The sequence below is a fragment of the Canis aureus genome, chromosome 22 (assembly GCF_053574225.1).
Source record: "Canis aureus isolate CA01 chromosome 22, VMU_Caureus_v.1.0, whole genome shotgun sequence".
NCBI lineage: Eukaryota > Metazoa > Chordata > Mammalia > Carnivora > Canidae > Canis > Canis aureus.
In genome coordinates, this window is record NC_135632.1 from 29,479,881 (window position 1) to 29,507,133 (window position 27,253).

The window sequence follows — 27,253 nt, forward strand, 5'->3', positions numbered from 1 at the left end:
CTTATACCGTGAGAACTGCTGGTGTAGAGAAGAGTTTAAGAGAGGAGGTATTCTCTTTAACCAGAGACTGATGATGCCCTATTTTAGTAGAGAAACTTGATTTTTATTATTAAGTTTTATTATTTTATTACCCAGTTTGTTTCTCAGGAAAGACAGCTTTAATTTTTAAGAATAAGGTCCAAAAAAACAACAAAAAATGTTTTTCTGATAGAAATTGACTGAAAATTCCTTTACAGTTTAACACAAATCCCAAGCTGTGGATAGAAGATGTCATGGGTAATTCTGATGAGCTTTAGCTGAACTCCCAATATTTGCACATAAATCCTAGCATCCTGAGTTCCGGTGTTTTCTTAAGGCAGCCGCTACCGGAGACTGAGGCATGACATGAACATTTTGGTATTCTCCAGGGAAGAAGATTCAGAAGTACTTGAAGCTGCAATTTGGGTATTGTGCCTACATGGGTTATGATCTCTGGGCATGCTCGTGTATACAGTAGCTGCCTTTTAGCTGGTCTGAGCTCCTTTCGTTCAGGATTTACAGCAGTTTTCTTATTTCTCTATTACATTGCCACATAAGCAGCATTTTTATATTTTTAGATTATAGTTGTCATTCTGTGTTTCTAAGCCAAGGAACAAAGGGGGCCCTCCCCCATCTTCTATGGTACTTAAAGAGAAATTTTAATTACCTTAGAGAGTAACAGGTTTTTTGTTTTTTTTTCCCCATAGCAAATTCATTTTGCTTCTTGCAGATATTTGCTAATTATAGTGTGTTATGTTCCTTCATCCCATAGTTCTGGCATGCTTATGCTGTTGGATTAAAAAAATCCATGCTGTTTTTTTCTCTTCTCTATTACTAATGGTAGGGTAAAACTACCACCCACTTCTCCTTTTAAACCCCCTGTCAGTGAATATGACAAGACTGAGGCTGATAAGGATTTATACCTATAGCCTTGGCAGCGGAATCACATATATGGAAGCTTCAGGTGCTGTTTGAGTCTTGGGCACTGTCACAGTGTGAGAGCTATAGCTGGCTGCACACCATTCCTTGATATCGCTGTGATTCTCACATGCATTTGCAAGGTTGACATCCTTAACTTCCTCCTCCTCATAAGTGCCCTTTCTAATACGTGGCTTTAATTTGTGCCTTTCCTAGGGTGCCTGGGTGGTGTGATCAGTTAAGCATCTACCTCTTGATTTTGGCTCAGGTTGTGATCTCAGGGTCCTGGGATTGAGTCCCACTCATGTCAGGCTCCCTGCTCAGTGGGGAGTCTGCTTCTCTTCTAGTCCCTCTTCCTCTCCTCACCTTGCACTGGCAGGAGCTCTTCCTTCTCTCAAATATATAAGTCTTTAAAAATATGTATACAAAATGTAAAAAACAAAAAACCTGTGGAAATATGAAAAAAATGTATACATTAAAAAACAAAAACAAAATTTTTGCCTTTCCCTCCATCCACTAGCATACAAGGTGGTTTTTAGAAGGGTTTAGTATCTATATTTTATCCTAAAAGTGATGAATGCACATTCAGATGAAAATTTGATCAAGAGAGAACAAAGAAGCAAAAGATGCTCCCCCTCCCTCCAACCCCCAAGCCCTACCACTCGGAACTACTTTTAGTGTTTTTCTCCATGGATTGTTTTCTTTATTTCTGCAGTTTTGTATTGTATATATACACAAAGCAAGTACTCTCATCATTGCATGAGACTATTTATTATAATGAAATAACTCTGTTTATATATACATATATAACACGCATATATGTATATAGAATTATTTTTCTTAAATTAGTGATGGAACTCTTCCTTGGTGAATCTCTGCAGGGCTTTTTTTTTTTTTTTTAAATAAGATTTTGTTTATTTATTCATGAGAGACACACAGAGAGGAAGAGACATAGGCAGAGGGAGAATCAGGCTTCCTATGGGGAGCCCGATGCCGGGACTCAATCCCAGGACCCAGGGATCACGCCTTGAGCCAAAGGCAGATGCTCAACCACTGAGCCACCCCTCTGCAGGGCTTTGTGAACAGTGTTCTAACCAATTACTGATAGAGAAGAGCCTAGAAAAGGGAAAGGAAATTTACCTCCATGATGAAGGGCAGTTGGGGAAATCTGGAGGGCTGTGTAAGATGGGAAAATGAGAAAAGGCCTCAAGCACCTTCTTTTTCATAGCAAGATCAGGACATGATATCAGTAAGGATCTTACCTCCTATTGCTGTCAGTCTTGCTGTGATTGGTAAGAAACATACTAAAATGTTTTAAAAAGTTAATGGTGGCTTGCTTAGGAAGTGACTCATGCAGTTTCTATAAACCATGAATTAAACTATCATGTGCGGGTAGGTACTTATTCAAATGGTACCTTGTTCTTAAATCTGAGATTTGTTCTTTTTTTTTTTAAGTTTTTAAAAAGATTTATTTATTTATTTGAGAGAGAGTGTGCGAGCAATCGAGTAAGCAAACACAAGTAGGGGGAGGGGCAGAGGGAGAGGGAGAAGCAGACTCTCCACCCAGCTGGGAGCCCCATGGGGGAGACTCAATCCCTGGACTCCAGGATCATGACCTGAGCTGAAGTCAGACGCTTAATTGAACCACCTAAGTGACCCTAAATCTGAGTTTTAATCTGAGTAGCAAGTAAGAAAATGCCTAGGACCTTTCCCGATCTGTTTTCACTTTCACAAAACAAACCTCTCCCACCCTGAAATAATTTAAATTCTTATAGGCATTGATAAATGGGAAGAACAGTGGTACTTTTAGTGATTATGATAATGATATGGATCCTTGGTCAGTTATCCAAAACTTTGATACCGATGTTTCAAAATTTAAGATTTATTTTTAAGGATTTTATTTATTTACTTGACAAAAGGAGAGAGAAAACACAAACAGGGAGAGCAGCAGGCAGCGGGAGAGGGAGAAGCAGGCTCCCCGCTGAGATGGTTAGGGGAGCAAAATGCCATAGATGATTAGGGAGCCCAATGTGGGTCCTGGGGGCATGACCTGAGCCGAAGGCAGATACTTAACCAAGTGAGCCACCCAGGGCACCCCAAAATTCAAGATTTAAAATATTTTGTCAAGGTAATATAACACATATATCACAGCACTAAGGGTAGGGGATATCCCCCTAAATCAAATCCACTTTTAATTGTAAAAACTATAGATAATTTTATGTATGTTCAGGTTAGATTGTTGCCAAATGGGTTATGGGAGATCTTTTTTTAAGAACTTCTGGAGTTCAAAATTTCAGAGACAGAATAGTGGACTCATCATATTCAACCTTTATTACAACATTGCAGTGTGAACTTCATGGGGGCAAGATGGTGGTTTTGTTCGCCTTGCCCTCACAGCACCTAATAGAGTGCCTGGCACAGGGCAGACATTCAACCAGTATTTGTTGAAAGGATGAATGGAGTACTTACTTGGGGTCAGGCACTATTTTATGAATGCACATTAGCTTATTTCTCACTATGACCCTATGCAGGAATTAGTGTTGATGTTTCTGTTTTATGGAAGAGGAATCTGAGAAAGAAGAAAGTTAAGAATAATTTATCTTAAGGGTCACAGAAATTAAGTGGTGAGCTTGGCAAATGGATTCTAGAGTCCAAGCTCTTAGCCTTTTCTTATATTTCTCCCCTGGAATTAACGTGCCTTAAAAAGAGGCTTGTAGGAAGGTATTCCAGTACCAGATGTGTAGTCTTGTGTTGCTATTTTAATCATTGTTCTTCACTTTTGATACACATAGGTTTAAGGTACTTCAAAAAATTTAGTCACTCAAGCCTGTTCTCAGGGACTCTGATTCAGTAAGCCCGGGCTTGGCTATCTATATTTCTAACAAAGTCTCCCTGTGATTTCTGTGGACCCCCAAAATTTGAGATCAATTTGGTTTATGACATAAGTATAACATAGCAATCAATCACATTCTAATCCTAGCCTGGCAATTTCCTCATTGTGGAACTTTGAGCCAGTTATTTAATATCATGCTTAAGTTTTTTTTCTGTAAAATGGATATAATAATGGGTTCCATTTCATAGGTTTGTGATAATAAAAATACGTAACCCATTGGGTTGATGTGAGGATTCAGTAAGAAGTTCACAGAACAGTGCAGGCACATGGCAAGCACTTGATAAATATTAGCTTTTGTGGTGGATAATGACAGTGGTAATAACAGCTCCATGGATGGTGGAAATCTTGCTCTGACGCTGAGGAGCACTTAGTGGAATGCATTCCTACAGTTAATGACACTGTGCAGTCTATGTTGTGTCAATCCGTGGAGAATCAAAAGAGAATAAATTTGTAGAAATGCATTTCCTTGTTTGAATATACAGGCCATTAACAAAGTCATTATTTGAGTCATAATTCATGAGCGTATTTCTGAAGTGAAGGTAAGATGCTGATATTGGGGTGCTTGCCATAGATGGTTAGGGCTTTCGTCCCTCTGGTAATATATTAGTTTTTTATCTTACTGTTGCTTTTACTCTTGTGTCTAGGTTTCTGTCCATGTTAGAAGAAGAAGTTTATAGTCAAAACTCTCCTATCTGGGATCAGGATTTTCTCTCAGCCTCTACCAGAACCAGCCAGCTAGGAATCCAAACAGGTAAATTTCTCTTTGCATAAATCCAAGAACAATCAGGAAGTGTTAGTCACAGCTCAACTCTGCATTTATTTGTGTTTTTCACCAAAAAATTGAAGAATAGAGCCAACAAAAAAGTAACAGTTTGGCGAATCTTGCATCTGCATCAAGGAGAGCAGGTGCAAATCAGTTAAAACCACTCCTCCTTGTGCTATTAGGTTTGCTTTGCTTGCACATTACAATCTTAGAGGAGGTGTAAAATACCACACAGCTCACCTCTGTAGTCAAACGCTGGCTTTTTTTTTTTTTTTTTTTAAGATTTTATTTATTCATGACAGATACACAGAGAGAGAGAGAGAGAGGCAGAGACATAGGCAGAGGGAGAAGCAGGCTCCTTGCAGGGAGCCTGATGTGGAACCCAATCCCTGGACCCTGGGATCATGACCTGAGCCAAAGGCAGATGCTCAACCACTGAGTTACCCAGGCAACCCCTGGCTCTTTTTAAAGACACTTTAAGTCTCAGTCAATGTCCAATTATGCCCAGGAATCAAGTCTTGGTCTAATTTCTGAATCTGTGATGTCTGTTTCTTGCATCAAGTTACTATCATGGATAAAGGTAGGATGGTGAGTGGAAGAGAGTAGTCTTAAATCTCAGGTCGTGAAGGACTTCCAGTGAGGCGAGAGCACCGTTGCCATTGCCCTGAGTGGCATCAGCTGGTATTTTATGGTGAAGGAAGACTAGTGACTTCTGATCCCAGAGAGAGGATCTGAATTGCTGCCTTTGACACTAGGAAGACTCGGATAAGTTTAGCAAGAGATGCCAAAACGGTAATTTGTATGTGGTCATGGGGAAAAAGAATGCAGAATTTTGATGTCAGAGTTTTTAAGATCTCTAGCTCAGTGTGTATTATTTTTGCCTCCAGAAAAAAAAAATACAGTTAATACAGTTCTGTGAATTTTGACAAAACACATGCTGTTGTATAACCACCAGTACCATCAAAATACAGAACAGTGGCTTCCCCCCAGAAAATTCCTTTGTAACCCTCTGTAGTCCATCCCATTCATTACTGTACCTCCAGCCTTGGCAACCACTGATTTGTTTTTTGTTCCTGGAGTTTGCCTTTTCTAGAATGTCATATGAATAGAATCATATGGTACACCATTTTCTGAGTCTGACTTCTTTTACTCAGCAGAATACATTTGAGGTAGTGATTAATTTTTTTTTTCACCTAGAGCCCAAGTTTGGATATAAATATAATTAAATCTCTGCGAAGCACAGTACTTAGGGAATGAGGTATTTTGGGTTGGATCAAATCCTTTTTGTTTGAATTCTTGTTTTTAGAGACTTGAGATTTTAGCATTTACAGGACATATTCTCTGTGGTGGCTGGACATATCTATCCTCTTTATTGCTCTGTCTGTCCCTGTGCTGTTCAGTTTGTCTTTATTTTGTCTGGTTTTCAAGTGGCATCTCTCCCACAAACTCTTTCCTTATTCTTCCTATGCCTTCTAGCAAGGACTGGATCTCTTTTCTTCCAGACTTTCATAGAACCTTGACTATATCTTATCTTGGGTTCTCTAACTTGGCTGCGCTATGGCATCACTTGTGTTGATTTAAAGTAATACTGATTTCTGAGGCTTTTCTCGAGAGTGATAGAGTTGGTTGAGGCCAGACGTTGAGACTTTTAAAAGCTCCCCAGGTGATTCTGATGTGCAGCAATATTTGAGAACACTTACCTCATGCTATCCTAACCCCATTTTTCTGTAAGTCTTGTGTTTCCTATGGGTGTGACTCCTGGGTGGTCAGAGACTGTTTTGCCACAATAAAAATAACATATATCCCCTGAGAAATTGGTGAGACACCGAAGCTCAGAGAGGAGCACCAAGTTGCCCACTATCATAGTTCCTAAGCATTGGAACTGGGCTTCATGCCTAGGCTGTGGAATTCCTTAACTACTTTACTACATGAAGAGCCAGACCTCTAGCCACTACCACACTGCCTTACTTTGGCGTGTGCTGCGAATGTGCAGGCAAATGCTTGTGGGAGGAATGAGTGAAGAACACAGTTTCCTCCTTCAGGCAGGGGGACACCGAAGCTGACAATCAAAGTTGACAACAGGGTCAACCTCGTTCTTTTCTGCAAGGTCTTCCTGAAAGGATTCCTCTGTTTGTGAAAACTCCCATTCGCCCTTTCCTGCTGAAAATGCCTCCCAATCAATTTCCAGTACATTTATATGCCTTAGCATATGATAGAGAACGCAGACATTGTCTCTGGCTCTTGGGGTTTCGTATTTATTGCTGTGACTACGGTTGTAACCCAGTTGAACTGTATTGTCCTCTTTACTATTACTGAAAGCTGTCAGAAGCAGGCTGCCTTCTCCTGTTCTCCTGTAATTGCAGTGTGTTCTCTGGGGGGAAAGAAGAGTGTAATCATCTACTTAATTGGCATGTCTGCACGTCTATGCAGCTGTGATAAATGACATTCGTAATGATGGCTCTGAAGGTTTGCAAGATACTCAGATGTCTTCAGAGTCACCAGAGCTTCCTCTTTGTGTGGAATCACTCCAGTGTACTTTGAGATTCAGTAGGTCTGTTTCCTGGAAGGAAAGCCGTATAGCCTGGCACTATAGTATATTCTGAGTGCAATGGATTGGTGTCTCTCTATTGCTCCATTAACTTATTCCATCACTTTGTTGGCTGTTTGGAATGTTCTCTGGGGACTGAACTGTGGCTGTGTTGAAATTTAGTTGAACATTCTCTCTGGGCATCTGGCTGCACTGCCATACTCTGTCCTGTATATGACCAGTGTCACTGAGAATGTCTGTATCCTTCATCTCCTCTCACCCCACTAGCTACAAATCAGCAGCACACTAGCAAAGCAACATGCTATTTCCTCCAATGGCTTTATAAAACAAAAGTTTTTTATTTGTAAATACTTTCAAACTTACAGAAAAGTTACAAGAATAGGACAAATAAATCTTATATACTGTATATCCTCTGCCCAGATTCACTACTTGTTAACATTTTGCTATATTAGCTTTATCTTCCTCCCCTCTCTCTTTCTCTCTCTCTTTTTTTTTTTTTTTCTAAACTATTGGAAAGTTACAAACATCCTGCCCCTTTGCTGAGCTCAGTGGGTATCTCCCAAGAACAAGGACATTCTCTTACTTAACAACAGTATAGTTATCAAGTAAGGAATTTAAGCTTGATGCAATATTATTATCTAATCTGTAGACTGTTTTCCATTTTTGCCTCTTATCTCAATCATGTGGTTTATAGCAAGTTTTGTGTCACATCAGGAGGCACATGATGTTGGCCTCTCTCCTTCTTGTTGGTATAAGCTTGATCACACATAGTGTGTACATGATTTCTCCACTGCAGTGTTACTATTTTTTCCTTTTGCAATAAAAAAGTGTTTTTATGGAGATGTACTTTAAAATTATCCTGTCTTCATCAAAATTACACTCCCAAGGTTTGTCCTGCACAGATGATTCTTTCCTGAATCAATTATTTTATGCTGGCTACCAAATGATTCTCCCCCACCCCCACCCCCATCATTCCTTCCTTTTTATTTCTTGGTATTCTCCTGTAAGGAAGACTTTTACCTTCTGCCCATTTATTTATTTATTTATTTATTCATTTGTTGTTTTATCATTGTGGACTCAGATATCCTTACTCTATTCAATGGGCCATAATTGGTTACTTTCTTTTTATTGTCATGTTCACATTGGCCCCATGGCTTTTATTTTAATTAATTAATTTTTAAAATATTTTAAGTAATCTATATACCCAGTGTGGGGCTTGAATTTACAACCCTAAGATCAAGAGTCGCATGCTCCATCCACTGAGCCAGCCAGGTGCCCCTCCATGGCATTTATTTTGACAATGACTTTGTTGTGGTGTTGGGCAGGAATGGGATGGTTGCATGTGCACGTGGTTCCTTATTGCCTAAGAAAGGAGTCACCTAATACCTTTTTTTCTTTTTGGGGCCAGTTATCAGTCCACCTCCTGTAGCTGGGACCATTTCATATAATTCAAACTCATCTTCCCTTGAGCAACCTAATGGAGGGAGCACCAGTCCTTCCTGCAAAGGCTCTTCTGGGCTTGAGGCAAACCCAGGTAAGCTCTTAAGGGGACATAAGAAAGGGCTATGGTTTTCCATAGAAGTTCCGTTATAGGAATGCCAAAGGTAGATTTAGGCCAACTACAAATTGTGAATGTCCAGGACTATAATGGCTGGAAATCACTTTGAGCTGTATTGGTTAGTTATTGCTATGGACAAAACAACCCAAAATTCAGAGGCTTAAAACCATAATCATTTATTATCATAGTTAACTCATTCTGTGTGTTTCCTGGAAGGTAGCTGATCTCAGCCAACCTCATTCAGTCTTTGCTAGGCTTGCTCATGAGTCTACCTGTTGACCAGGGGCTCTATTCTGGGCTTGGCTAGAACACTTAAGCTAGAGAATCTCTTCATATATTTCTCATCCTCCTGAGATCACTGGGCTTCTTTTCTTTTTCTTGGGGCAGAATATGTCCTTTTGATGATGGGAAAAGCGCCAGAGAACAAGTAGAAATAGTTTCTTGAAGCCTAGACTCAGAACTGGTATACCATCACTCCTGCCTTATTTTGCCATTTAAAGCCAATTACATGATCAAATTCAGAGTCAAGAGGTGGAGAAAATGTACTCTACTTCTTTTGTAGAAGACCCACAAAGTCACATGGCAGAGTGTGGATACCAGGAGGGTAAAGACTTTAGCCACTAATGTAATTTGCCAAATCTTAATCTTACATGCATTTCACAGTTGTAGGATGTTCTGAAGGTTGCATTTCTGTCCATGGGCTTGACATCAAACAAATCTTGGATATGACCAAAATTTGACATTAAAGAAGTAGCATAAAAGAGGGAAAGAAGAAAATTTTAAATGTAGGGCCACATATTTAGCATGTGTGCCACCATTTACTCTATCTCTCACTTCTGAGAGAGACATTACTAATCATTCCAAAAACTCTTTGCCAGTGAGCTTGGATGTCATATCCTTTCTTATCATAACACTGTTAGCAATTTTTCAAGTTTGGGGCATATTAACTATAAACCTCAGCTACAAAATAAGTAATTCATAGAATTACTCCTGGGGAATTATGGAATTTGAAGGCTTCTTGGTCAAATAACTAAAAATATTCTCATTTACCCTCAATAACAACTACAAAAGTTATAAAAACAAGAACTCAGCAAAAGCCATTTAGTAAGTGACACATAATGTTTATGGAAGCACCTCATATAGATAAGATACTTTACCTTGTTCTGGTCCTTTACCTGAGGATGGTGAGAATGTTCTACGGAAGTATGCTTAGTGGGATTCGGACACGAGGAATAGATTTGAACATCTAAAAATTATTTTAAATTTTAATTATAAAAATTAATACATATTATGACAGAAAGAACCAAGCATGACAGTAGAAAGGAAAGAAAGCTACCGTATAATCTAAGGAGGAAAGTGGGAGAAAGTTTTCTTTGCCTTCGCAAGGCCTGTCCCGCATGTTGAAAATGGCCCTATTCACTTTGTGAGGTATCATATTATGGCAACAAAGCATTGTGAGAGATAAAGAGGGTTATTTTATAGTGAAAATAAATTTACCAGCAAAATATAAGATTTCATTAGTATATTTCAAATACATATAAACATACACAATATACACATATCTATACATAAACACATGTATACATACATGAAAGAGGATGAACAGAACCACAAAGAGAAATAACCTGATCAACCAGTGGTTGAATGCTTGAAGCAACATCTCTGAGTAATTCATAGTTCATGTGGACAAAGCTATCAATAAGGATATAGAAGTGCTGAAAACATAATCAGTAAGCTTGATCTAAGGGGGATGTACAGAGATCATTACCCCTAAGAGTCAGAAAATACACATTATTTTTAAAAAGACACTACACATTTACTAATAATCTGTAGTATTTTAGGTTCTAAAGGAGTTTCAAAAATTTTTGATATTTTGTTACATGGACCATGTTCTTTGACCACAAAGGGACTAAATTTAGAGATTAATAACAAGTCATAACTAAAATCACCCCTTGCATGTGCAAATGAACAAACACATAACTCATATAGCAAGTTAAAAAATTACCAGAGAAAATAGGAAATATTTGGAATGGATCTGTGGTTGGTGGTTATTATGACCTCCACCCTTCTCTTTCCCATCTTGCACTGCCACCTCTTCCCTGGGTAAATGGAAAGTTGACTTCCATGCCCATCAATGTTCATAGAAAATTAGTTGGATTAGTTGGCATGTATTAACTGCTTTGTGTTTAAGATCATCCATTGTTTGCCCTTTTATTTTGATCATCACAGGAGAAAAGAGGAAAATGAATGACTCTCATGCCTTGGAGGAGGCCAAGAAACCTCGAGTTATGGGGGATATTCCAATGGAATTAATTGACGAGGTTATGTCTACCATCACAGACCCTGCAGCAATGCTTGGACCAGAGGTCAGCAGGGTAAACCAGAGCAGCCAGCTGGTAGACCCCTTCTGTATTCCACGGTCATTTCAATTGTTGGAAATGGGGGTGTTATGGGAGATAGCAGGTTTTGCTATCCTGGTTTGCATTTAACCAGGTGGTCAATGTATGGAGGGCAAAACAAGCTAGTAGAAAGGTGATTCCCCTTGATGAATAACACATCAAGGAAACAAACTAATAATCTCACACAGTTGTGGGCATTCCCACTTCAGCTTTTTATCTGGAAATATTTAAATTTTCATAAATGTTAGAAACATTTCATGATAGAGATCCATATTTAATTTAGATTCACCAGTTGTTAACATGTCACACATATATTCCCTCTGTCTGTGTCTCCTATGAACCATTTGGAACCATTTCAGAATTCAGTATAGTGTCACAACATTTCACCCCTATTTTTACCTGTATTTCTTAATATGAAGACTATTCTTTTACATTACCACAGTGTAGTTGCCACAATCAGAAAATTTAGCTAGGTTATGTTTTCTGACATAAAGATTGACAAACTATAGCCTACAGGCCAAATCTGGCCAACTGGCTGTTTTTGTAAAGAAAGTATTTTTTTTTTTTTTTTAAGATTTATTTATTCATGAGAGACACACACACAGAGAAAGAGGCAGAGACATAGACAGATAGAGAAGCTGGCTCCCCACAGGGAGCCCGATGCAGGACTTGATCCCGGATCCTAGGATCACATCCCGAGTCAAAGTCAGACGCTCAACCACTGAGCCACCAGGCACTCCATAAAGAAAGTATTATTTAAACATATATTTTCTATGTCTGTTTTACACTACAAGAGCAGATTTGAATAATTAAGACAGGTGATGTATGACCTGCAAAACCTAAAATACTTGTTATCTGGCTCCTTTATAAGAAAGTTTGCTGACCCCTGGCCTAATATATTAAGAGTCCACATCTCATTTCCCCAAAGAACCATGTATTTGTTTGTCCTTAGAACATTTGTTGCTATTATTGAAGAGTCAGCCAGGGATCATGAATTACATTTACACCTTTCTCTTCATTTCTTTAGTCTCCTTTATTCTAGAATAGTTCCTCAGTCCTTTTTTTTTTTTTAAATGGTAGTGCCATTGTTGAAGAATCCTGCTCACTGGTTTTGCATAAGGACCCCTTTTTGAATTTGTTTATTTACTCATGATTGGATTAAGTAAACCAGTTTTGCTAAAAAGTTCTGCTGTTATTGCATTGCATCCAGGGGCAAGGCAATTTAAGATGTTTCTGGGGCACCTGAATGTCTCAATCGGTTAAGTTTCCCACTCTTGTTGATCTCAGGGTCATGAGTTCAAGCCCTGTGTTGGGCTCCACTCTGGGCTTGGAGCTACTTTAGGAAAAAACAAAAAGATATTTCTGACAGCTTTCAGGAAATGAAGAAATGGCTTGGAGATTATTTTGTAAAATATCTTTCAAAATTTTTTTAGCATGGCATTGCTACATCATTTTTTAATTTGTCATGTTTCCTGAGATACTCATTTTATGGTATTGAGGATAATTTAAAGAACTGGACTGTTTTAAGAGAAAGATCTCATTGTAAGATGATTATTTTTCCCATTTCCTGCTAGATATCCAGTCCTGGGATCTAGGCAATAATATCTTTTGCGTACTTGTCTTTCAAGGATTTAGTAACCTTACAGATTAGTTTAGCTCAGGTTTTTCATCTGCAAAGTGAGGATGTTATCACACATTTCAAAATTTGTTGAGTGAATTTTATAGTGTACTGGAGTTGGCTTGTACAGGTGTGCACAAGGCAGTTGTTAAATTTTCAAGAGTTTTGTGAGCGAGTTGTTAAATGTGTTGGTAGCTTGAAATTGACCACAGTGGCACCTGGTCACCTGATCAGCCAGCTGTAGACCAACGGGATGAGCAGGTGCTACCATTTGGGGCTTTTCTTCCCTGAGGAACTATTTATTGAACATTTACCTATATACCCCTGGATGGATTAAATAGGATGGGGAGCATTAAGTGCTGGCAAAATGTTGTGCTGCCAGCTGTGGTTGAGAGTTGGTCTGCAGATACTTCGGAAAGAAAACTGCCCTCCAAAAAGAGGTACCAACACTATAAATGTGACTGCCACTATTGGGACTGTAATGAGAATTTTGGGGATCTGTCATCCTGAGGGTCGTGTAAAGTTCAACCAGATGGGATTCCTTCAAACCAGAGGTGGTTAGCACACAGGCCAAATCTGGTCTGCCCTATTCCTCTTATAAATAATATTTTATTGGAGCACTACTTCATTCATGCATTCATACATGCTTGCACAAGTGGAGGGAGAGAATCCCCAAGCAGACTCCCTGCTGAACACGGAACCCCACATGTGGTTTGATCTCACAGTCCTGAGATCATGACCTGAGCTGAAATCAAGAGTCAGATTGTGATTAACTGACTGAATCACCCAGGCGCCCCCCCATTCATTCATGTATGTCTGTGTCTGCTTTCATACTACAACTGTGTTGACTAGTTGCCACAGAGTCCTTATATGTATTATGTAGCACTTTCCAGGAAGGTTTGATGACTCTTAATCTATACCATATATCCATGTACACATGTAATTCTAATACTCTAATCTTTCAAAATGCTTTACCTCCCTTTGCCATTTTGTTTTTGTAACTTGTGTGTTATTCAGGTCCCCGAAACTCCACAAATGTGTATCTTAATTAGAACAAATAAGAGAAGCATGGAGATGTCCTATCCCCGTTGTCTTAAGAGAAGAGTTCTATGTAATTTTTTTCCTGTCTCCTACATCACAGACCAATTTCTTGTCAGCGCATTCAGCCAGGGATGAGGCAGCAAGGCTGGAGGAGCGCAGGGGTGTGATTGAATTTCATGTGGTTGGCAATTCCCTGAACCAGAAACCCAACAAGAAGATTCTAATGTGGCTAGTAGGTCTACAGAACGTGTTCTCACACCAGCTGCCCCGGATGCCAAAAGAGTACATCACACGGCTTGTCTTTGACCCGTAAGTGGTATTTGGCTCTTCTTTCTTATTTCCCTTTTAAATGAAGGAGGAACCACTCAGATAATGGAAGCCAGCCTGAGTCAGCTACCAAATCTTGCTGCATCTTGGCACACTGGGGAATACAGAGCTACATCAAGATAATTGCCATGACCAAAAGCAGTAAGATTAATATTTCAACAATTCATATACTTTTTTGTTAATAATAATGAAACTTTGTATTTTATGTTGCTGGTGACCTATGGTTCTTTCATTATAGCAGTGAAGAAGTATAAACAGCAAAAAGTTGTCCTTTTTCAAAGTCAAAATATTCTTGATTTTGGTATCTTAACTAGGTATCACTGTTGCTGGGTCTTAACTTTGGGGAAATTTATTGGGGTATCAGATAGTTACATTTGAAAATCCATTGCTTTAAACAAAACTCAAACAACAGAAAACCTAAAGTTCTCTAATTGAATGTATTTTAACATATATAGCCTAGCAGCCTATGTGGACTGTGATTCCTTTGGTCACTTTAGACAGAAGTTCTGACAGGATTCTATATTGGAGGTTTCAGCAAATTATACGTGTGGATTTTGTATTCTCTTCCATAATGTTTCTGTAATATTTTTGAATCAGAGTAAACCCTTCAGAAACATATGTCCATGTCCATAAAGCCACATTTGTCTGTGGCAGTGCTTTCCCTCCCTTGTGGGTCCCTTGGCAGTGGGTGTACTGCCATTCCAGTACCAGTCAGAATCTCAACACATATTTTGTTCTTTATAAACCTCAGACCCTTCTTAGGTGGCTGACATTTTGTTCTGCTGAACGCCCTGATAAATGAAATCTTGCCCAGGCAAGCTTGCTCTAAAAAGTCTACATTAAGAATGTTCTACTGAGATAGTGTCTAGATAGAGGAGGCTTCCATAGAAACTCAATAAGGACATTCTCCTCCTTTCCTGTTTGGTTGATAAGGAACACTCCAAAAAGTATTTTAATGTAACTGAAATAGGTGTAAAACTTTGCCATAATCTTGTTCTTTCAGGAAACACAAAACCCTTGCCCTAATTAAAGATGGCCGTGTCATTGGTGGTATCTGTTTCCGTATGTTCCCATCCCAAGGATTCACAGAGATTGTTTTCTGTGCTGTAACCTCAAATGAGCAAGTCAAGGTAAGGGTAACCCAAGGTGTCAGAAGAAAAGCAGAATGTGGTGCTTCTCACTTTAGTGCATAGAGCTTAGTCAGATCTGTCTTTGCCATGTCTGTAGAAGGTTTGAGGTGGAGTTCAGGACTTTGTGAGAAGAATCCTCTTGCTGCAAATGTCTGTGTATCTGTGTGAAGAGAACAAACGGTTCCACATCCCAATAGGTCAGGTTGGGCACAAGGACACCACACAGCCCCAAATGTAACTAAAGTATAGTCAATGACAAGTGAAGGGAGGTTTGAAAAGAAATCTCACTGTTGCTTAATTTACATATGCATACATGTACACACACCAGCTAGTGACACTGAACCATGAGAAAGGATATGGTGTGATGCAGGTTACATGATATAGGTGTCTTACGCTTAAGAAAAATGTCTTATGACTTTGTCCCTAAAGGGGGTCAAGGGCTAAAGAAATTCTATAAAGGGAGTCATGAAAAATTTGAATAAATTTATGACTAAAATTTAGAAGTATCCATGCAGGATTTGGAATGTGAGGGTGTTTTGGTGTGTGTGTGTGTGTGTGTGTGTGTGTCTGTGTCTGTGTGTGCACGCGCTCATGGCTAATTTACCTTTCCAATTGTCCTTGGCACTGGTCCCTTCCTCCCCAGGAGGTAGGCTGTTTTATTGAAACTGCAGTTGGTGTTGCAGTATGACTGGCATAAACTGTAGACTCCCTGTTGGCAGAAAGACCTCTGGTCTAGTGTAGTTGTGTTCTGCTCTGCTGCCTTTTAGGAAAGTGGAACCAGGAAATGTCTGGTTAAACTATTATTCATTTGGTATTTTGGGAACTCTAAACAGTATCATGCAAAACTAGGGCAAATGGTAGAAAGATTAGTAGCTCAGGATTAGATAGCTGCTGAGAAAAATGACCGGAAGGTCTAAGGCCCCGTTACCTAATGAAATACAATGTCACCTGCAAATGTGAGCCATGTGTGTAATTTTAAGTTTTCTAGTAGCTATGTTTAAAAAAAAAAAAAAAGAAAGAAAGAAAAAAGGAAATGGGCAAAATTAGTTTTGAAAACATTTTATTTTACCAGTAACCAAAGTGGTGCCACTATAACAATAGGTACTTGATGTCACAGAGAATTACTAATGAGACATTTTATATTCTTTGTTTTGTATTAAGTCTCTAGAATGTGGGGTGTATTTAACACTACAGCGCATCTCAATTTGGACTAGCCACATTTCTGGTGCTCACTGGGCACATGTGGCCAGTGGTTCTCATATTGGGCAGTACAGGTCTGGGGATGTGGTTGCTTTCTCCAGCTGCAATGAAGCAGTGTCATTTATAAAAAGTAATAGTAAGTCACTGGAAGGAATCATTCTTTGCTTGAGGGCTACAGCCAGTGCTGCCGGCACTTCTGTTTTCATTAACAGCTTTTACCCTACTCACGATGCCTATTATAGCTGTTGTGATTTCTTTTCACAAAGCACAAATGGGGCTTTTTGTCTTTGACTCATAGTACTAAGCATCCAAGGATAAACAAAATCCATCAGTCATACGTCTGTCATTCTGACTGGGGAAGGTGAGAGCCCAGACTTGCTTGAAACTGATGTCTGGCATTTTTACAAGAAATTCTGACAGTGTGTCTTTAGATGGTGCTGTTGCTATGCTTATCACTTTCTTATTTTTCCCTAGCCAAAGTGAAAAACAATTCAAGTGTCCAGACTTTAGAAACTTGCTTAAAAGGAAAATTTGTTTGGCTTTTCATAGGGAGAGGGAGCTGGAAAATATGTCCTTGGTTTATAATTTCAGAAAAAGGTTGCAAAATTTTTGTTTTCAGAGAAAGCTACACCAAGCACCTTGTTTGGAGAGGTTGATTAAGGTTGACTTGGACACTTTTAGGGATACCAGAGGAAAACTAAAGGTATTTAATATGAATTGGTTGCTTTGTCTTATTACTTCCCAGAAGGGCAATTTTCTTTTTTTTTTTCTCCCAAACCATGTAATTTTCTAAAGACTTGCAGGAAGGTGGCCAAACATTACAAACTCAGTAGGAAGAACTAGAAAAAAGCTACGTTTTTGTAAATGATTTGAAACTGTAGTTCTAGAAAATGAAGATTAGTCTTTCACAACTGAATGGAATGGTTAAGTTTGATGAAAGCCAGTGCTGGTGGTACCTATTTGGAAAAAACGTCAAACTCATAAGTGGAGGTTTTATATTTTTATTTAATATGTTAAAAATCATGCCTAAATGTTGCTTTAGAATTTCTATCCACTCATTTTAGAGAGGCAGGCTTATGTATAAATTCCTGTGAATGCTTTAAAGAAGTTTGTATGTGAATTTTCTTGCTCAAAGCACACACAAGATAACATTTCAGAATTTACTTGAAAAACTCATCACCTGGTTTTAGAATTAGCTTGTTATCTAAGAACTATTTGGATTTGAAATTATATAAATTTAAAGTTACATAACTAATATTTATATATTATAAATATTTTTTATTTTTTAAAGATTTTATTTATTTGAGAGCAAGCATGAGGAGGAGCAGAGAGAGAGGGACAAGCAGACTTCCCACTGAGCCACCCAGGCACCCCAATATCGTAAAAAAAATTTAAATAAACATTGAAGTTGCTAGATGGATTTAGAAAAGAAACCCTTTGGGGATAGTTAAAAATAAAGGTATATAGGGAGTGCTTGAGTTGCTTAGTCGTTTGAACACTTGACTCTTGATTTCAGTTCAGGTCTTGGTCTCAGAGTCATTGAGTTCAAGTCCTACATTGGGTTCACACTGGGTGTGGAGCCTACTTTAAAAAACAAAAAGAAAAAAATATAAGGGAGGGGTGTGGTTCAGTCAGTTGAGCATCTGCCTTCTCAGGTCAGGATCTCTGGGTCCTGGGATCCAGCCCTCCATCTGGCTTGCTGCTCAGTGGGCAGTCTTCTGCCTCTCCCTCTGTTCCTCTCTTCCCCCCTTTTATGCTTCCTACCCGCAAAAAATGTTTTAAAAAAGAAAAAAAAAAAAAAAAAAAAAAGAAGAACTGAAGGCATAGAAAGAAAAATGTTTCTAGGTGAAAATCTAAACATTTGCATATAATAATCTTAATATTTCTAATGTCTCTTTAACCAAGCAAATATTTAAGTTACCACTACTGCCCTCATACTAGATAGAGGATTCAAGTTAAAGGATATAGACTGTACTCTCAAGTGAATAGAATCTGCAAAATTTCTGTGGAGAGTGACAAATTAGTGGCCAATGATGCAAAATATCTCATGCAGGTTTTGAGAAGCTATTTACAAAAGAACCATTGTTCTTAGAAAAATCATTGGATTGTGGGCAGAGGGTAGAAAATTTATAATCTGTTAACTCCTTACAAAATGGAACAAAACCTAGCTCCCTTCCATGAACCATGTCTCTGTTACAGTGAGTTTAGTCAAAAGGTCTCCTTTCTTTCTTTCTTTCTTTCTTTCTTTCTTTCTTTCTTTCTTTCTTTCTTTCTTTCTTTCTTTCTTTCTTTCTTTCTTTCCTTCCTCCCTCCCTCCCTCCCTCCCTCCCTCCCTCCCTCCCTCCCTCCCTCCCTTCCTTCCTTCCTTCCTTCCTTCCTTCCTTCCTTCCTTCCTTCCTTCCTTCCTTCCTTTTTTTAACCTTTTTAGAGACAGAAGACGGGCAGAAGGAGAGAGAGACTCTTAAGCAGGCTCCACCCCCAGCACGTGCTGATGCTGGGCTTGATCCCACAACCCTGAGATATCTGGAAGTCAAGAGTTGGAGGGCGTCTGGGTGGTTTAGTCAAAGTCCGACACTTAGAATTTGGCTCAGGTCATGGTCCCAGGGTTGTGAGATCGAGCCCGTGTTGGGCTCTGTGCTCAGCATGGAATCTGAGAGTCTCTCTCTCCCTCTTGCTCTGCCCCCTCCACCTGCTCTTTCTTTTCTCTCTAAATAAGTGAGGGGCACCTGGGTGGCTCAGTGGCTGAGTATCTGCCTTTGGCTCAGATTGAGATCCCAGGGTCCTATGATGGAGTCCCACATCAAGATCCCCATGGGAGCCTGCTTCTCCCTTTGCCTGTCTCTGCCTCACTCTGTGTCTCTCATGAATAAATAAGTAAAATCTTTTAAAAAAGTAAATAAAACTTGAAGAAAAAAAGTCAGATGCTTAACCAATTGAGTTACCCAGGCTCCCCAGAAGGCACTTTTCTTAATAATTCCTAGATAATGCTCTTCTATGCACATGCAGTTCTCTCCAACTTCCCTTTTTTCGATTTTTTTCATTTTCTTTAAAAATCATTTTCATTTACACTGATAAATACATTTTCAGGTAAAACAAAAATTTCACTCTCCCTTCCAATATGGCCACCATGTTGGATAGCAGAGATAAAGAACATTTCCATCAGTGCAGAAATTTCTATTAGATACTCCTGATGTAGAGCTATTTTATGCTTTTTCTATAATATTTCATAATATGGAAGTACCATAATTTATACAATCATCTCCTGTTGAAGATATTTATGCTAATTTATAGTTGTTTTCTGTCACAAAACAGTGATCTCTTTGGAAATGTTTTTCTGGACACTGAGAAGTGAAATTGCTGCAGGATTGAATATGACTGGTCTAAATGTAAAAAAATATTTCCAGATTACCCTTCTCATGGGTTTACCAATTTACATTTTCACCAGTGATTTTGGAGGGTACTGTTTCCTGACTTTACTGAAACTCACTGGGTACCATCAACTTTTTTTTTTTTTTTTAAGATTTTACTTATTTTTTCATGAGAGACACACAGAGACACAGGCAGAGGGAGAAGCAGGCTCCCTGTGGGAAGCCCGATACGGGACTTGATCCCAGGATGCAATTATGCCCTGAGCCAAAGGCAGACACTCAACTGCTGAGCCACCCAGGCATCCCGGGTACCATCAACCTTAAAGATGGTTGCATAAGGTTGAGTGAAATATCACATCTTTTGATGGAGAGCTCTAATTACTGTTGAGGTCGAGCATTTTATGTATTTTTGTTGGTTATATTTACTGTCTGTTTCCGCCTTTGACAATTTTTCTTTTAGGATGTCTTTCCATTTTTGTACTGATCTCATAGAAGATATTAAATCTTTGTAATATGTGTTAACAGTTGTGCCCTCTCAATTTGTCATTTGTTTTTTGTTTATAGTATTTTAAATTGTTTATAATATCTTTAAGGAGTTTTAAAATTTGAAGTAATCTACATAATAATCAGTTTTTTCCTTTATGCTTTTGCATTTTGTAATTTTTAAGGAAGCCTTTTTGTATCCTTACATTATAAATACACTTTTCTGTATCTTTTTATAATACTTATGTATAGGTTTATTTTTCTATACATTTAGATTTCCAATCTATCTTCTTACCTTGTTTTCCATTGGACAAACTCTTAAGGCCTAGCTTAAACTTGTTATTTTCCTTCTATACCCTCCTCCTTCCCCCTCTTAGTTATCTTAAAGCCTTTTTCTGTATTTTTTTTTTTTTTTTAAGAAAGAGGTAAGTGCAGAAGTAGAGAGAGAGAATCTTAAGCAGGCTCCACACCCAGTGTGTAGCCTCTCATGGGGCTGAAGCTTAACAACTCTCAGATCATGACCTGAGCTGAAATCAAGAGTCAGGTGCTTAGCCGACTTGTACTTTTTTGCATTATAAGTACAAATACATCACTCTACACCAATGCTACACAATAGAAATATATCTTGAGTCTCAAATGCAAGCCACATTTTCTAGTAGCCATATTTTAAAAAGTAAAAATAAATAGGTGAAATTAATTTTGATATTTTTTATTTAACCTGATATGTCCAAAATATTGTCATTTCAACATGTAATAAGGATAAAATGTTACTGAGGTGTTTTTATTTTATTTTTTCCCCCTGATGTGTATTTTATACACTCTAGTACATCTCTGTTTAGCTGGTCACATTTCCATTGCTCAAAAACCAGATGTGGCTACTGGCTACCATATTTAACAGCACAGCTCTATACTGTTATTATGTATGTATATGTTTATTTTTCCCATTTTACCATATCCTCAAGAAGAGAGACATTTTGTTCCTCTTTTTATCCAAGTTTTATTGAAACTAAGAATATATTAGTATTGTGAAATGTTTGGGAAAAGCTAAAATGTCCTTGGGTAACATCAATGGAAGAATAGCTTCTAGAATAATGAGCTGTTAATACTGTTCTCCTATTTACCAGGCCGACCATCCCCTAATTATTATTATGTCTAGTCCTTCCATGCTTTTGAAGGGCATTGTTCCACCAGATAAAGCCCTGAAAAGAGTGATTAGATTAATAAGGGGTCTTCCAATCATGCCTTTAAGAAACAGCTGAAACCTCTATTTCACTTAGGGTTTGGGAGGTAGGGATGGGCATTAGAGAGTATAGTCTTAAAGGGCTTGAAGAGTTGTTAAGAGCAGGAATGAGTCTTTGTTACTCTAAGAGTAGAATAAGGTCAATTAGTAGGAATAACAAGGGGTCAGATCTCAGATAAACTTTAGGAATGATTTTTCAACCATAACAATCCCTGAAAATGAACTGGTCTATCTAAAGACCAAGGGATCACCTTATACTGGAGGATTCTAACAGCTCACCTTTTCAGTATAGATGGCAGAAGACTTCTAGCATCACATGGGATAGTGAGAACAAATCCTTCTCCCCCTGTCTACTGCAGTTCCATGAGATCATACCTGTAAGCACATTTGAGTTCTTTAGAAAAGTTGTCACCAAATTCTAAAATATTTGTATGAAGGTATTTGTGTCTGGCTGTTTGAATATACTTTTACCTCTTTTAAAGAGGTTCTAAAACAATCACTTTAAATTTATAGATTTTCTCTAACCTTTGTATGTCACTAAAAAACCTGGTACTTGCATTTTTTTCATATTTCAGCCATTAATTTATTTAATATTGTTCACTGTCTTATTTCCTTATATCTTCTGGCTCACTCAGAGATTCTGGATTTCTTTGACCCTGCTTGGAAAAGCCTGATAAGACAAAGATGAAAATCCTGTGTATGTGATAATGATACATTTCCTTGGAAGGGTTGCTAGTGTTGTATACACATTCAGGAAACACTTAGGTTAGTTAATATTCTAATAAGGATTAGCACTTTTCATTTATATTGCTCTTTGCATCTCAGTTCTCAAATACTTTAAAGATAAGCAGAAATCATAATCAATATTAACTCCCTAAACTTCTTTATTAATATTCAGCACATGCTCTTTAGGATTGAACCAGCAGCTTATAGCCTTGGTGTGTTATTTTCAAAGAACCAGAAACTTGTATTTTAAGATGATGATTATTATCTCAATTCAAGGATTTTGAATTTTTTGGTTTTGTAGGTCATTTTCAAAGTTCAGGAATGCAAGAAAGGGTGTTAGTGTTATATTGGTAAAATATATCAAAGTACCAACTCCTAAATTTGCCAACATTTCCCAGTGAATTTGTAAGAATGTCTTTTCTCCAGAACCTAATATATTTATCTGTATACTAACTTCTACATAGGGCTATGGAACACACCTGATGAATCACTTGAAAGAATATCATATAAAACATGATATCCTGAACTTCCTTACATATGCAGATGAATATGCTATTGGTTATTTCAAGAAACAGGTAAGTTTTTCACTGTGCAGCCCTGTTCTGTCATTTCTTTTCTTAATATGTACTTAGGTTAGCCTTCATCCAAATAAGTATTTCCCCTAGAATTTTCTACTTAAAAGGACATACATTTATTTTTTAATCCTTAAGAGTAAGCTTCAGATTGTAGTAAAGGGTATGACCAGTACATAGTAAATACTAAATACATATTTTTTGAGTGAATGAATGAATGTCATCTATAAATGAAGTATAATACTGCATTCTGGAATTCTAAAACGTGGTATCCCCAGACTAAGGAGAAGTTCCCGGGCTAGGTGGGTAGAGTTCTTCATGAATGAGAGAAATAGATTCAGTCTCTGGAAAGCTTCCATTTATGACAGCAGAAAGAAAATTCTGAAGTTTATAAAGGGCTCCTGACAGTCCTTTGGCAGCATGCAGCAGGCTAGGAGCTTGGCTGTCTTTGTCCTTTCTTACCAGAAGTTTTCAGCTCAACTTTTTAATGCTTATTCTCTGGCTGCATATTTTTTAATAAAGATTTTAGTTATGTATTCATGAGAGACACACAGAGAGAGAGGCAGAGACATAGGCAGAAGGAGAAGCAGGCTTCCTGTGGGGAGCCCGATGTGAGACTTGATCCCAGGACCCCAGGATCATGACCTGAGCCAAAGGCAGACACTCAACCACTGAGCCACTCAGGTGGCCCCAGCTGCATTTTTTTTTTAAATAGTGCTTTATAGTTCCTAAACATTTTCATTTCGTTTTCTAACTACAAAAGTAAAATTATTGTAGAAATTTTGGAAGACACAGTAATGCAGAATGAAGAAAAATCACTTGTACTTCTACCACCCATAGAGATTTACTGTTAATGTTTTGATATATATACCCTTCTAACAATTGTTCTATGTGTGTGTTCATGTGTGTGTGTGTATATATATATATGTATATTATACGTATATATAAATATAAAGCTTGGCTCATATTATATGTAATTTAATAACTTTCTGATTATCATTTATATAATTTTTGATGGTTCTCTGAAGTTTTATGGTATAATTAGAAAATAATTCATTAAACCAATACTACAGTTTTAGGACATTCGGGTGTTTCTTATATTAAGTGTACATTATAAGTATACAACATTGATTTATGAGAACTCTTTGTATATGAGGATATCAACCTTTTATGATTTTTCTCCCATTTGTCAGTTGTTTCAACATTGCTATGACTTTTGATGTACAGATTTTTAAAGATTTCATTACATAAAATCTATTATCTTTTTTTTTTAATAAGTTTTATGTGACTGGAGAGTTTTTCCTCCTCTGATATCAGATAGTTAATCTCCTATTTGTTTTCTTCTCATTCTTTGGGATGTGTCTCTGACTTTTATAATAAAACTCATTAGGGAGAACTCATTGGGATTGTCAACTGAAGTTTTGAGTGTCAGCTTTCTTAGACTGCAAATGTCTTGTGAAGCTTGAAAATCAGTCATGACTTGATGGGATGAGCACTGGGTATTATACTATATGTTGGCAAATTGAATTTAAGTTAAAAAAATAAGAAATTGGTTATGGTTCTTAAATAACTTGTCTGTAGTCCTCTTTGAGGATGATGGCAATGATTGCTTGGAAAATCAGTTTTTGCTGAAAGGGAGGCAGGAAACTGCTGATGATAGTTCTGGATTCCAAAATAACTTACTGTAAAGAACTGAAATAGGTACTATAAGGAAAATTATGTTTATATTATAAATATATGAATATATGCCCTACAGCACCAGGTTATTGCAGATTAAAGTATATAAATGAATATATTGCAAGTAAATGTTACTGACACAACTATACATTATGATGGTCTAGAAGTTTTTGCCTATACAGTAGGGGTTTCATTTCTTCAACATCAAAGTTCTAATTATTATATATATATATATATATATATTTTTTTTTTTTTTTTTAAGATTTTAATTTTAAGTAATTTCCATACTTAAAGTGGGGCTCCAACTCACAACCCTAAGATCAAGAGTATTATGCTCTGGGATGCCTGGGAGGTTCAGTTAGTTAAGCAGCTTAGGTTGTGAATTCAGGGTCATGAGATCAAGTCCCACATCAGGCTTTGTGCTCAGTATGGAGTCTGCTTGAGTTTCTCTCTCCCTCTGCCCCTGACCCTGCTCTCTCTCTCGCACTCTCTTGCTCTCTCAAATAAATAAAATCTTAAAAAAAAAAAAAAAAGGGAGAGAGAGAGTTGAATGCTATACTGACTGAACCAGCCAGGCACCCCTAATTATTATATTTTTTTGATAAGCTTTTCTTTCAGAACTTAGATCAGTTTTGATTTGTTGAGAATCCTGGGGTCCCCTTCCTAGTTTGGGAGAAATTGTGCAGTTTATTATTTATTTTATTTTATTAAGATTTTTTTTTTATTTATTAGAGAGAGAGAGAGAGACAGGCAGAGACACAGGCAGAGGGAGAAGCAGGCTCCACGCAGGGAGCCGGACATGGGACTTGATCCCGGGTCTCCAGGATCAGGCCCTGGGCTGAAGGTGGCGCTAAACCACTGAGCCGCTGGGGCTGCCCAAATTGTGCAGTTTAATATAAAACTCAATCTTATATTAATTCTGTTAAAAATCATTTAGTATAACTTGTGATTTACTAGGATTTTTTAATGTCTTCCTGTTTGCACAGTTTGATTTTAATGTTTCTGAACTCCACAGAGGGGTTTCATGTTAATCCTTTCCAGAATGGTATGATGACAACTTGAAAGAAGTGTACTTTGCTGCCTACCATATGGTTTACACGCAGTAGAAATTTGATGCACAACAGCCATTATGAATGAGTTTATTTGCTTTGCAGGGTTTCTCCAAAGAAATTAAAATACCTAAAACCAAATATGTTGGCTACATCAAGGATTATGAAGGGGCCACTTTAATGGGATGTGAGCTAAATCCCCGGATCCCATACACAGAATTTTCTGTCATCATTAAGAAGCAAAAGGAGGTAAACATGTGACCAACTCCTCTTCCTTTCCATGCAGGCCAGTCTTCTTTGGGTGAGTTGTGCATCTCTGGGCTGTGTGTGGATGGCTCTACTGCATATCATAATTTCAGTTTGCTGTGGTTTGTATAGATTTCTTCTTTGATGGTATCCTTGATCTGTTTCCTCTCTAGGCACCATTCCTAAAAGGGTCAACACTTGTTAAATTTGTGTAAAACACAAAATGTGAGGATATCTTACCTGTACCTTCAAGACCTTTTACACTCTAGCCTCATCGACCCTTCCCAAATTTCCCTCTTGGCTTATCTAAACTCGTCTCTAAAAGTCATTACTGATGCTTTAAGCCTGGTCTTAATACATTACTCCCCTCACTCTCCCAACACACACACAAATTGGAACGCTGCGGCCTGTGTTCAGTTTCTCCTTTGAACTTCTCTAGCACGAGTTTGTTCCACTTACTTGATTTTTGTTATTTATCCTCTTATGTAGGTATTTATCTCACGGTTTATTCATGTCTGCTTTTAACATTGCAACTTCTGAAGGCCTGTATTTCTAGGAATTCAGTGACTTGTTATCTGATTTTGGGGTGAGGTCTTTTATGCATATAAACAAAAAGAGGAACAGTGAGAGGACAGGTTGATAGATATGACAACATGGTAATTTTACATTTGTCTAAGACAGAAGAAAAGACCATAAAAAGAGCATAATTGGGGAGGGTGCAGAGGCTGTTTATTAAATGAATGAATTTTATGTTAAGCCCAGGATCACCTTCTTGCTACCCCTAGTTTGTTGGAGTTCAGCAATGGGCTTTGAGGCTGTGACATCCCTCATCAATTCCACTTTATACCTCATTATTCATTCTAGTGTCCTTTTTCCCTAGCAAATAACTGAAAAAAGACATCTGTCTTCAACCCATCTTTGTTTTCTGGTTTCTACTAATGTCCCTTAATCCCAATTCTTAGTTGTTTGTCAGACATCATTGTCATAACAGGCATAAAACTCCATACACAGGGTCTGGTGCATAGTAGGTGCTCAATAAATATTTCCCTTTTTCTTAAAGGGGAAGAGGGGAAGGCCAGGCTTGTTCTTATGAATGTGAGTGAAAGCCTTTTTTTTTGAGGGGGGGGGGTAATAGAAAATAAAAACAACCTTTGTTGTGTCTTGCTCAGAGATGCCAGCCTTAGAGAGAATTCCAAATAGGGTACTTGGAGAGTTAATAAAAGCACAGCAGGCTCCTTTCTCTGTCTCCTTCTGAAGAGCTAGCTTTCTTCATTGTTCTCTGGAGTTTAATGAGCAGGTCTGTATTCAACAGCTCTGTGTTCAGCTTGAGGGGCTGCTGGCCAACTAGAGCCATCACCAGGCAGTCAGCTGCCCTTCCCTCCTTCCTCCTCTGACAGCACCCATGCATCTTTGGTGGAAGCAGACAGCAGGATTCCCCTGCAGATTCGCCTAGTCCAGATCTGTTAGCTCTTACCACGT

At 38.1% G+C, this 27,253-nt stretch overlaps 1 protein-coding gene across 5 annotated transcripts in view; it reads left to right on the plus strand.

The window, feature by feature from the left end:
* Positions 1-27,253, plus strand: part of KAT2B (lysine acetyltransferase 2B) — a 99,993-nt gene that overhangs the window by 60,970 nt on the left and 11,770 nt on the right. For all 5 annotated transcript variants that reach the window (XM_077865354.1, XM_077865358.1, XM_077865355.1 and 2 more), the window contains 7 exons: positions 4,474-4,580; positions 8,549-8,674; positions 10,928-11,064; positions 13,857-14,065; positions 15,087-15,213; positions 22,695-22,805; positions 25,634-25,777. In XM_077865354.1, coding sequence (XP_077721480.1) covers positions 4,474-4,580; positions 8,549-8,674; positions 10,928-11,064; positions 13,857-14,065; positions 15,087-15,213; positions 22,695-22,805; positions 25,634-25,777 — 961 coding nt within the window. The remainder of the gene's footprint in view (positions 1-4,473; positions 4,581-8,548; positions 8,675-10,927; positions 11,065-13,856; positions 14,066-15,086; positions 15,214-22,694; positions 22,806-25,633; positions 25,778-27,253) is intronic.